Source organism: Pogoniulus pusillus, chromosome 2 (assembly GCF_015220805.1).
Source record: "Pogoniulus pusillus isolate bPogPus1 chromosome 2, bPogPus1.pri, whole genome shotgun sequence".
In the NCBI taxonomy this organism is placed as follows: Eukaryota; Metazoa; Chordata; class Aves; order Piciformes; family Lybiidae; genus Pogoniulus; species Pogoniulus pusillus.
Window position 1 is genome coordinate 15,212,702 of NC_087265.1, and position 12,273 is coordinate 15,224,974.

Consider the following 12,273-nt stretch of genomic DNA (forward strand, 5'->3'; position numbering starts at 1 on the left):
CAGAATTTGTGACAGCGCTGTCAATGCATCCTAACACACTGACCATGTGAAGCTACTGATTGATTTGCTTTAGTTTTTTCTCTTGGAAGTCCCTGCAGAGAAGGCAAAGGGAATTGCTTCCAGTGAGTGCAGCTTTGGGTCTCAGGGCACAGAACTAGTAGGGAGGTTGGAAACTTTACAGAGTTTTACTTCTCCACTGTGCTAGCTGGACCAAAATCTTCAGCGCACTGCTAAGTTTCCATGGCTTGGCTCTTCCACAGACTTTTCAATATCAGACTACAAGGAGAAAAGACGAGAAACTGGAAGTGCTGGAAGATTATTTGGCCCAAAAAGCCAGACTGAGGGAAGACGAATCTGACTGAGTTCTAATTTATCTGTAAGCTGCTTAAATGCCATTATAGGATGTATTTGAATCAAATAAAAGATAAATGTTTAACTTCATTATCTACCTCCTATGGGATTTTTTTTACAGCACTCACTGGCATCGATTCCCCCCAGTGGCTACATGCACCCTTCAACTTTTGATCACTTGTGGAGCTGCATCACAGAGAATGATGCCCCTAGCAATATATTGCTTTCTGGTATTGTTTTCCTTTGAAGAAACAGGGAAAATATTCCAAGTGAGTGGATATACTATTTTCAGGTTTTTCTTTACCTGCCTTTATTGACACCTGCTAGGGAAATACTTAAAACAAGGGGGAAAAAAGCTCAGTATACCTTATTTATGAGAGAATGAGTTCATTTTATCATAACTGTTCAGTCAGAAGTGAGACACTGAATCCGAATCCCTACACTCAGTAAATTCTGAATACTGGACGGTTACTTTGAAAAATGCTGAAAAAATTCCCTTAGTATTGTGTGTAGTCTTTTCAGCTCAGGTATAAATGTTGAAAATCATAGTATACATGAACAGAGTTCACACCTGTGCTAGTCTGAAGCTAGCTAGAATGTTTTGGTGAGAAGGACTTGGTTACAGGCTGTGAAAAGAAAACAATGGTGATGTCTACTTCCCTCATAGGCTTGCTGAGATGTATAAAAATAAGAATCAAAACATAGATAAGGGAGTCTCCACTTCTGCTGGGGAACTGGCTGAGCTGCATCTCTAACCTCACCCCTCTCTGCCGTTTCTTTGACTAATGCACTTTGCTTCCTAACCCCCTGGCTGACCCTCCATTCTTCCTTGGGACTGGGGTAAAGTTGAGAGGGGTAGGAGGAAGGTGAAGGGGCAGTTTGGAGCCCCTCCTGGGGACTCAGGTTTCTGGGAGTGCTGCTGTGTTTCTATATTACCTTTTATCTTGTATATTCCTGTATATAAATGTATACGCTGTAAATATCTGCTTGTATATTCTGCTAAGCTGTAAATATAAAAGCTTCATTCAATTTCCAGAGCCTGCTGAGTCTAGTCTGGGTGATTTTACAAAGTGTGGGGGGGGTGGGGAACAACCAAACCATCACACCATCAAATAATATTAACCAGAAAAGCACTCTTTAAAATGCAAAGACTAAGTATCACTCCACTGAGGCTAGGGATGGAATTCAGATTTTAGAATGACATGTTCAATGTCAGTCTTAATAAATAAATAAAGAATATATTTTTGTATCCATAGACCACAAGTTGCAACGGGGTTGTTAACCTGCTTGTGATTTCTTGGCAGAAGCATGCAAATCACTCTGACAATTTGCCCCAGGCTGTAACCTTCATAATTTCAAGCACAACTCATTCTCAAAATTGTCATTCTCCTCTTTAACACACATCATCTTAAGAAGCACAGGCACTCAAGATAACATATAAAGACTTGCAATTTCTAATAGGTCCAAAGCAAAACATTGCTTTACAAGTCTTGCATCATGAAGCAAGTGTTTACCACAACAAAACACAAACCAGAAATGTGAAAAACATTCATAAAGACCACTTCCCTTTGAAAGCAAGATGGGTTCTTATTTCACAGCTAACAGCAATAATGTGCATTATAGTCTATTAAACAGTGAGTTGAAAGTTACGATTATGAATTATGAGGAAGCAATTAATTCTTGAAAGATGACCAAGTCTGAAGATGTGTTGATGAAAATATCAAGCAAAACACTGTTCTGCCTCATTAGGCCACTAGATTATCTGAAGAAAGGAGTATTTAATCTTTGAGCAGTGGTCAGGAGATGCTCCCTCCCCTGCAGTTCAGCACTCTGAATGAAGCAGACCAGAAATGGCGCATTTCTGCTCTGCCTCTCCTGACCAACACATCAGATCCTACACCATGAGTCTGGATTAGTTTTTCAGTGGTTTTGAACACCCATAGATAGAAACATTATTGATGATCACATTACCCAGGCCTGTATACAAGCATGATGATTGTAGGTATCTTGATGGTTTTTGACTACAGCAAATTCTAAGCAGCATACGACTGCATACATCTTGCACTAGAGCATTCTGTTTTTACTAGCATGCATACAAAAAAGAACAATTAAAATTCTTCTCTTTTGCTGCTATATAGATGGATTCAAACACCTTATTATTAACAGAAATTGTCTGTGCAAATCCTTCCTCTACTGACAAGGGCATGTCTTCACGGAGAATGAGATTTTCAAAGTAGCTTAGATTTCTTACCTGTATGGTAAAATGTGAGGAAGAACAAAAGCACTCCCATAAACACATTACTCAAAAAAGTGACAACTCCACAGGTAATTCCTTCTGGAACAGGGTAGACTGTCTCCACAAAGAGTTCAAAGAATATTGGTACACTGCTGTTGAGGAATATACCCAACAAAATGCAGGATGTGTACAGTGTAGCTATAAAAGAAATAAAAACAGTTATTAGTTTCATGCTGTCACTTCCCCCCCTCTATTCAGAGCTGCCAAGAATACTAATACTTTAGTAACTGAAAAATGCATAAACTTATTTTTATTCTCTGTGTATCATAAAGCATATCACATCCCACTGGTTTTATGCAGAATGCATACACTAACTTTGAGCAAAGAAATGGAAACACTGATTTTAAAGTTTCTTTTATTTTTGAAACAGAAGCCACAAATACACTTTCAGTGGTTTGAAATGCACTTTTAAATAAAACAAACAGGACAAAATTATGAATGCAAAGCATCACCTCCAGTCTGATTTACTTCTGAAATGAATAGAAACTATTGTCCTAGACACAACAAGGACAGAGAGCAATTAATGCACCAAATTGGAAATGGACATAGATTAACCTTTCGACTTAGCTCTAAAGGTCAAAAGTAATTTTGTTTCCATTTTACGAATAAATACTAATGATCTAGCAGATATCAAGACATTAGTATTCAGCACAGTGAAAGCTGCAACATGTTGAATCCCTTTTTGCTTCGAAAGGAAGTGAAGGGCACCCCGCCCCTGGCAGGACCAGCACATGTCTGATAACAGATTATTATAATCACTGCTGTAAACCAGCTTATTTTTCTTGCACAAATTAACAGAAGAATAAAGACATTTCTTCAGTAGCCTCAAAGATTTTGTTCTACAATTTCTGACACTGCCTAATACTTTACAGTGCTTAATACCTTAATATAGATGCTCACTGTAACTATATCACCTATTAATAATCCTACATTATCTGCATCTGAAACAGAGAAAACTTTAGAAGCATTTAATGTCTATATAGAAATGTAAATAAGTCTGTGCTGAACACTGTCTTGGGAAGGGGAAGATTTCCTGACTTGCAGTCTCAACAACCTGAGATTATCGATCAAGTAAACAGTATAAGGAAACAATTAGAAGACTTGGAGGGGGGAAAAAAGAAAATAAAAGTCTGGAATAATTCCTGAAGTTTCTACCAAAATTACAAGAAAATGTGAAGATTTTTTTTTCATCTACAGAAGTGTTACCAAGTCATAGGGAAATTACTTATAGCATCTTTTTACAGTACAAAATCCTTAGACAGGGTTTTTTTTATAGATACTACATATCTATATGTAGTTTACATATACTAGAAACTACATTTTCAGTTTAACTGACATTTGTCTGTCTGGGAAAGAGGAGAACTGAAACAGCTCTGCTTCATCTTCTGTTAAGCATTGCTCAATCTTTCAATTGAGAAACTGTTAGGAAGAAGGAAATTTCTGACTTGAAAATTAAAACATTAAAAGAAAATAAAAATCACTGTTTCTTAAAACATGAAGAATCACAGAAAAGAGATAAGGCACTAAGAAGCAGGAAGGGCTATCAATCAGATCCTCCATTTGAGATGGTTCGCTTCCAAAGCACAAAGACATATTTCTTTCCCTACAGAGGATTTTCCTGGACAAGATAAAGAGGACAGAAGTCCCAGTCAGAAAGATGACACAGATGTCACAACTTCAGGAGATGCAGCTGGCTCCCCATTTCTATTTTTAAATAGCAGAATCTTCCAAGTTGGTAAGGAAAAAAAAAGAACAAGTAAACCATGATAACTTTACCAAGTCTCAAATTCTCTTATTATAAACTGCAGAACAGAAGTCAAAGAAATGGATGCAAGGTTACCTGCAAGAGTCATGGGAGTGGAACAAAAAAAAACACCCACAAAGCAGTATTAGGATGATCTTCCTTCTGGGCTCTCCTAGCTAACATTGAAGAACTGATTCCCCAGTTACAAGATTCAATGATTTTTTTCCCTGCAAGTCTTCACCAGTGTTTAAAATTTCATGAAGCTCTCTTTGAACTCCTGTATATCTGAAACATCACTGAACATTGCTCTAACTGTCTCTAAGTGCTCTCAGCTCTAGCCAACACCTCCAAACATATTCAGCTAAATGAAGTTTTCCCGTTGGCTTGAGAAACCAACACATAAATGAAACAGAGGAATCTCTTAAGAGATGTTGGCTTGAGAACAATATCTGCCCTTTATTGCAGTCATTTGAAGATACCTGTAGATAACTACTTGTAACTTCCAGGGAACATTGCCAGAAGTTTTCCCCAAAGAAAAGGAAGTCATAGGCAGCTCTATCTCTGCATCAGAAATTCAAACAGTAAAAACAGCCATGAAGCTGCTGAAAGCCACAAGAACACCATCAAAAGTGAAGGTGCATATGCAGAGTGTCAGAGGCAACACCTCTGCAGGAAGACTGAAACCTCTTCCAGAAAGAACAGCAGCTGGAAAAACAGAAATCACATGCTTCTGAGTAGAAACAATCTCCAGAAACTCAGATTCACTCGAGATGAGGGCAAAAAGGTGCATCTAAGATCAGCAAAAGACCAAGACTTCAAATTTTAGTCAGTATAGCAGGTGACAAAGGTTTCATAAACAAATAGAAGGCTTCAAAATAAATTTGATAGTTTAAAATATGTAAGATGAGTGACATCATACTGAAATGGAGTGAAAAGACTAGACTGTAAGAAAACAGGCACAGCAGCTCTGTACTTCAGCAGCTACACTCTTACATTTCCTTGTCACAACAGCTTGCTTCAGCCATGCAAATACACCCACTAGCACACACCCATCCTACTAGGAGCAAAGCAGTGCTAGCATTACCTTTTATTCTCCCCAAAGCATTATTTATGTCACACGAGCACACCAGGAACAGCCAGCTAAATACCATGACACCACCTCAGCTCACAGGTAACACTTATACATACAACATGTACATATGTACACACATATGGATATTAAAAAGAGACCTTATTGCTCTCTACAACTACCTGAAAGGAGATTGTAGCCATGCAGGGGTTGGTGACAGAACAAGACACAGCCTCAAACTGCACCAGGGCAGGTTTAGGCTGGACATTAGTAAAAAGTTCTTCACAGAAAGAGTGATGGGCCCTTGGAATGGGCTGCCTGGGGTGGGGAGTGGTATTTAAAAGGAGGCTGGATGAGGGACTTAGTGCTCTAGTTTAGTTAATTAGAAGGGCTAGGTGATAGGTTGGACTTGATGATCTCAGATGTCTTTTCTAAGCTGCTTAATTCTGTGATTCTGTAAAGAGGCAATCATAGAATCAAGCAGGTTGGAAGAGACCTCCAAGATCATCCAGTCCAACCTATCCCCCAGCCCTATCCAGTTAACTAGACCATGGCACCAAGTGCCTCATCCAGTTTTTTCTTGAAGACCTCAAGGGTCGGTGACTCCACCACCTCCCTGGACTGCCCATTCCAATGCCAATCACTCTCTCTGGCAAGAACTTCCTCCTAACATCCAGCCTATACTTTCCCCAGCACAACTTGAGACTGTGTCCCCTTGTTCTATTGCTGGTTGCCTAGGAGAAGAGGCCAACCCCCACCTGGCTACAATGCCCCTTCAGGTAGTTGCAGACAGTAATGAGGTCACCTCTGAGCCTCCATTTCTCCAGGCAAAACATAGGACCCAGTAGATGTCAATTTAAGTTCTAGAATCTACCAAAAATGGCAGCTTTAAACTGGTAAATCACTAAAGGAAGCTCTGATAGTGAAGGAGACGTACAAATCTGAAAGCCTCCCTTAATAGGTCCACGTTGTAATAGTAGGAAAATATCTGTATTTCATATTTCTGTAAGTGATCCAGGGTCTAAGTGGTACACAAATACGCTTCCGTTAATCATAGAATCAACCAGGTTGGAAGAGACCTCCAAGATAATCCAGTCCAACCTAGCACCCAGCCCTACCCAGTCATCTAGACCATGGCACTGAGTGCCTCATCCAGTCCTTTCTTGAACACCTCCAGAGATGGTGACTGCACCACCAATTAAGTTACAAGTCCAAGAATATAGAAAGTTGAAGATGTGCAGTTTCAGAAAGAAGCTTTTTCAGGAAGAAATCAAATAAGAGCTCAATAATTACACTGTTTTTTTTTTTAATTTCACTCACTTCATATTCCAGCTTATGGGCAACAAGACACTGTAGCTGGGAAAATACCACTTATTAATACAGACCATTTACTTTCCATTTCAATGACCTTGCATTGAAAGAATGCAAACAATTACCATGATTTTATACTGCAAAAGAACAGCTGTTAAAGTTACGGTGAATGTTTTTTCAATTAAGACAGTCTTGATGACAGTCATTGGAAAGGAATATAAAGATATAAGAGCACTGACAAAAGAAAGAAAAAATGGGAAAGAAAAAAAAAAAAGAGATATGTACCAAGAAGTTAACAATACGTCCTAATATCCAACAAGGACAAATAGCTTGGAAAGGCATACACTGCCAAAGTGTGTCATCCTATTAGTATTAAAGTTGGTGGGGTTTTTTTTGTTTGGTCTTGTTTTGGGTTTTTTAAATCATTTTTTCTTAGGAAAAGGAATTAACTGCCTATGAAGCAATGTGCAAAATTGTGTACTAGAGACAGTGGCAGCTGTGGATACCAATAAATAATGGAACTGGGATGGGTTTCTTTAAATCATTTTGATTAATGTCATGTTTTAAAGATGTTTGTGTGAATGAAGCAGCTATTTCTCAGGTTAGCCACTGTAAAAAGATCAGGAAAGGAAAAACACTGATCTGAAGCACAGCTGCTTCAAAGTATTGGTCCAGAGCTGCTGCAGCAGGTGGCTCAAGCTAGGCTTCATCAAGTCACATTCTGCAGTGTGGCCGTTTGAGCTGATTTTCTAGCTCAGACATAGGGGAAAGATGAACACTCCAGGGATAGGCCACATAATGGCAACAATAGATAAATTAATATAATTTCATTGGAGCATCAAGAGCTTAATGTCTAGAAGCACAGCTTGTTCTCCTGCTTCTTCTGCTGGCTTCTGCTGCTTGAGCTGCGCCTGCCTATCTTCCCCGGCTGCTGTTTTGGCTACTGCTGCTTCTGCTGCTTGCCCCCTCCCCCATCTCCCTTAAAGTTATTGTATTGTTTTTTTTTCTCTTTCCTTCTCTAGTTGTTATCTCTCTTTACATTGTTATACTTATTCTGTAAGAAATACAATTTCATCTTTCCCTGACTTTCAAAGAAAATCTGTGTTGTGGTGAGTTTGTTTTTTTCCCGGGGGAGGGATCTGCCCTAACTTGGGACATGCAGTATGTTTAGCAATTTAGTCTTGAATTATTACATCACTAAACAAGTAACCAGAAAGTCTGATCCAAGACTAAATGAAAGTAATGGAAGGATCTCTACTGATGTAAACAGTTCTCATCAACCTATTAGCACATAGATCTTGATTGATTTTTAACAGAATATGAAATAGTACCGTTTCTTAAATATTAAAAAACAAGTATTTAGGAGATAAATATACAAAAGAATTGCAATATGCTAGAGCAGTGTCAAGGGCAAGCAGGTGGTACAGTATCTTCTTCCACAGTCCTCTGCCAGAAACTCTTGAACTCTGTACATTTTGTAACAGTTTTCTTAGACAAACTGAGCCAAGACTCACATAAATTTCATATGGCTCAGAGGAAACTAACCACAACTGATTATGTTCTCTTGGGTACAGCATACAATTTAAAGCAAAATCTGTGGAGATCTAGGGCATTTTGTTATTGCCCTTTGTTAACAGTATCCCAAATGTCAAAACAAAAGGACAATCTTCACGTGGATGGATGCTTCACAGACTTTAGCATCCTTATGAATGACCTGAACAACTCAAAGTCAGTTCCTACTAAACTCTCTTAAGTCTGTTAAAGTGGAATGAAACTTCCCTGTAATTTAATTCTTGATGTTGGCCATGGTAAAAACAGTCATGGAAGAAGTCCTCCTTAACTTCTCTATGAGAAATGTGACTCCCTCAAGGTAAGACAGTAATTTTTCCTGTAATCCATTTATAGGAACAAAAAACACAATGCATGAGGATGTCCCTGTAGTGCACGTTGATAACATCAATATGTTTCATCGCCTAGATTTCCATTCCAGCATGCACTGATCAAATTCTTATTTCATGATATAGTTATGAAAGCAACCAAAATTCTGATCAAATTGGATTTGTTCTATATACTTCCCAGGAGGAAAAAAAAAGGCAAGTAGAACTTGCTTTGAAAGCAGAGAATTCACTTTGGAGAAGTAAAAAGTGAAAGAATTACTGAGTGAGCCTGGGGGAAGCTAGAAATCATATAATATTTGAGATGTGCTATTGAGGGGCATTGAAAATTTTCCAGACTTACAGATATTCATCTCTGAAATGTGCCTCCCAAATTTCAAGCATTGCACACTATTTAACGCTGAAGGTTTTAACCATTTTAATATAAAACTCTTAAATTATTTCTTCTTTAAGCTATTTTCTCTCTGTGGATTTACAGAAGCGATCAGGAAGACAGAGGTCATTATTCCCACCTTATGAGTGAGAAAAGCACCACAGAAGTAGGGCTAATGATTTGCTCACTGCCACAAGCAGGTTAATGCTGAAGCTAGAAATAGAAATGTTTTCAGGACACTGTTTTATCCACAGGGCCCCTTTGCCTTATACTCAAGCACATTTTGTTTACAGTAAAGAAATTAAACTCAAAGAATAAAGTTTTAAATAATTAACACCCCTCTTTTTCATTGCTGTGCTTTGTAGATGAGGATGGGAAGACAGATGTGTTTATAACATTCAATCTGTTGAACCTGAAAATAAAACGTAGGCTGCTTAACCTAAATATAGTCATCAACTCATGGAGATGCCATCCTATTCAGAGTACCTGCAATGTAGCCCTAAAGACATTTTGTAAAGTAAAATTCTGCTGAATGTACTCATAAATATTAGAATATTCTTGATATGCTGTGCTGAAAACATTCAATCTGAGCTTCAAGCAACTTGAGTTGCATATCAATTTTTGGAAAATGCTACTATTTGTATCCAGAGATAGAACCAGCAGTATAAAGTGGCAAGATACTGAAACTGGCACTACAATGGCTTACACAATTATTTTGGGTCAGAGTATCCCATTGTACATAAATTCACATAATGAAGTTCAGAACAAAGCAAACTAACAATGGACTTGGCACAGAGTAGCAGATCAGCAGCTGCATTGGGAATTCAATGGAAAAAACCCCTATTTTAATGCTCCATGTGTACATAAAAATGTCTCAAACTCGCTGAAAAATGCAAATAATATACATTAAAATTTGAATTTCTCAAAAGAAAATTCAAGTTTGCTTAAAATGTAAACCAGTTCCATAATCAAGGGGTTTTAAGAAATGTGATTAGCTGATGAGAGGTGCTGTAGACAGATGATACAGTAGCTGTGATGCTACTGTATCATTATTGCCTGGCTTGCCCTTTCTCCCGCACCTTGCTCCCCACTAGCAGTTATAGTTTCATACAGATGACTCCAAATACATTCTTCTATAAAATCTTTTGGAATATTAAGAAGCCAGCAAGTGACAGAAAACCTGTATTGCTCTGTGGCAGAAGGAAAACCAGTGTGTTATGATAATGCAGAGCGATGCAGGCATTACACAGTACAAACAATGCTAAACAGCATCATTTAAAGGAAACACAAAGCACTCATTGATTTTTAATATCTGCATTAAAGGTCCCCATTCCAAGTAATTCCATTTTGCAGGAAATATCTTTAGATGATGTGCCTATTTACAAGGCATTAGGAGAATATTACACAAACAAGAGCAGGAAAAACACATTTTGCTCTGACCATTTTTTTTGGAAATATAATTCCTCCCTCAATATTTAAACCAGACATTACCACAACTGCTACAAAGAATACTGATTAAAAGAGAAGAGGCTTTTGTTTGCATTTTCAAGACAAGACTTTAGAGATATTTTCCCCCTCCTTTCCTTTAGAGTGAGTATCTGGCTAAACTCTCTCATCTTCTTAGCATTTCAAAAGCCTGCTTGCAGGTAAGCTTTCCCATCTGAGTGTTTACCCCGGGGACCAGGTGAGAGAGAAGCAGAGAGTTTTCAGAAGAGGAAAACAAGCATGGATGCCACACAATACCCACAGGCTAATGGGGAAAAAAAAGTATTTTTGGACCTGGGGAAATTATAGAGTCATAGTCAGGGTTGGAAGGGACCACAAGGATCATCTAGTTCCAACCACCCTGCTGTGGGCAGGGACACCCTACCCTAGATCAGGCTGGCCACAGCCTCATCCAGCCTGGCCTTAAACACCTCCAGGGACGGTGCCTCAACCACCTCCCCCTGGGCAACTCATTCCAGGCTCTCACCGCTCTCATGGTGAAGAACTTCCTCCTCATGTCCAGCCTGAACCTACCCATCTCCAGCTTCACTCCGTTCCCCCTAGTCCTGTCATTCTCTGATATCCTGAAAAGTCCCCAGCTTTTTTGTAGGCCCCCTTCAGATACTGAAAGGCCACAATAAGGTCACCTTGGAGCATCCTCTTCTCCAGACTGAACAGCCCCAACTCTTTCAGTCTATCCTCATAGCAGAGCTGCTCCAGCCCTCTGAGCATCCCAGTGGCCCTTCTCTGGACACGCCCCAGCATGTCCACATCCTTCTTGTAATGGGGGCTCCAGAACTGGACACAGTATTCCAGATGGGGTCTCACCAGAGTAGAGGGGAAGAATCACCTCCCTTGCCCTGCTGGCCGCACTTCTCCTGATGCAGCACAGGATCTAGTTGGCCCTCTGGCAAGGTCTACCTATGGATGTGAACTATATACTTGTGAATCAAGCAACTGCTATGTAAGATGAATTGCATGATGATGATGTTCTCTCACTAGCCTTCTCCTCTAGGGAGAAGCATGCCCTAAATTCTAGGCCAGTACAAAGACTCCCACAAGGCATCTTGCTCACTGTGATAGGACAAGGAGCAATGGATGCAAGTTACAGCACCAGAGGTTCCACCTCAACCCAAGAGGGAACTTCTTTAAGGGTCACAGACTGGTCACTGAAACAGGCTTCACAGAGAGGCTGTGGAGTCTCCTTCTCTTGAGACTTTCAAGGCCAGTCTGGATGCATTCCTCTGTAACATGACCTAGATTGTGTGGTACTGCTCTGGCAGGGGGGATGGACTCGATGATCTCTTTGGGTCCCTTCCAACCCCTGACATCCTGTGAGCCTGTGATTTTGCTTCCTCATCAAAATGACTATCCTGACCCATGGAGTCTATCAGGCCATGTGGATATTTTAGCAGTTTCCAGGTATGGCTGAAGATGGCAATGCTTGTGGTTTTGTAGGGCAACATCTCACTCACTCAAGAGAGCCACATAAGGGAAAGCCCCTCACAAAATGGGAACCAGTCAGTTGGAAGGGGAAAACTCCTTGCAAGAATAAATGTACACCCCACAAGTTTCTGTAACAATCAGTTTTGAACTCAATTTGCTTAACCTCAACATATGAATGAGCCTGAAACCATGGACCAAGATTCATCACTGGCTTTGGAGCACCACCAAACCTAACACTTGTGTTTCTTGTCACTGGACAAGAAGTTGAGGAGCCCATTAACCTTCTGGGAACATCAAACACTG

The 12,273-nt window shown here is 39.6% G+C and overlaps 1 protein-coding gene across 1 annotated transcript in view; it reads right to left on the reverse strand.

The window, feature by feature from the left end:
* SLC49A4 (solute carrier family 49 member 4) overlaps window positions 1-12,273 on the reverse strand; it is a 73,370-nt gene that overhangs the window by 3,961 nt on the left and 57,136 nt on the right. Inside the window, exon 8 of the mRNA XM_064157229.1 lies at window positions 2,603-2,785. Coding sequence (XP_064013299.1) covers window positions 2,603-2,785 — 183 coding nt within the window. The remainder of the gene's footprint in view (window positions 1-2,602; window positions 2,786-12,273) is intronic.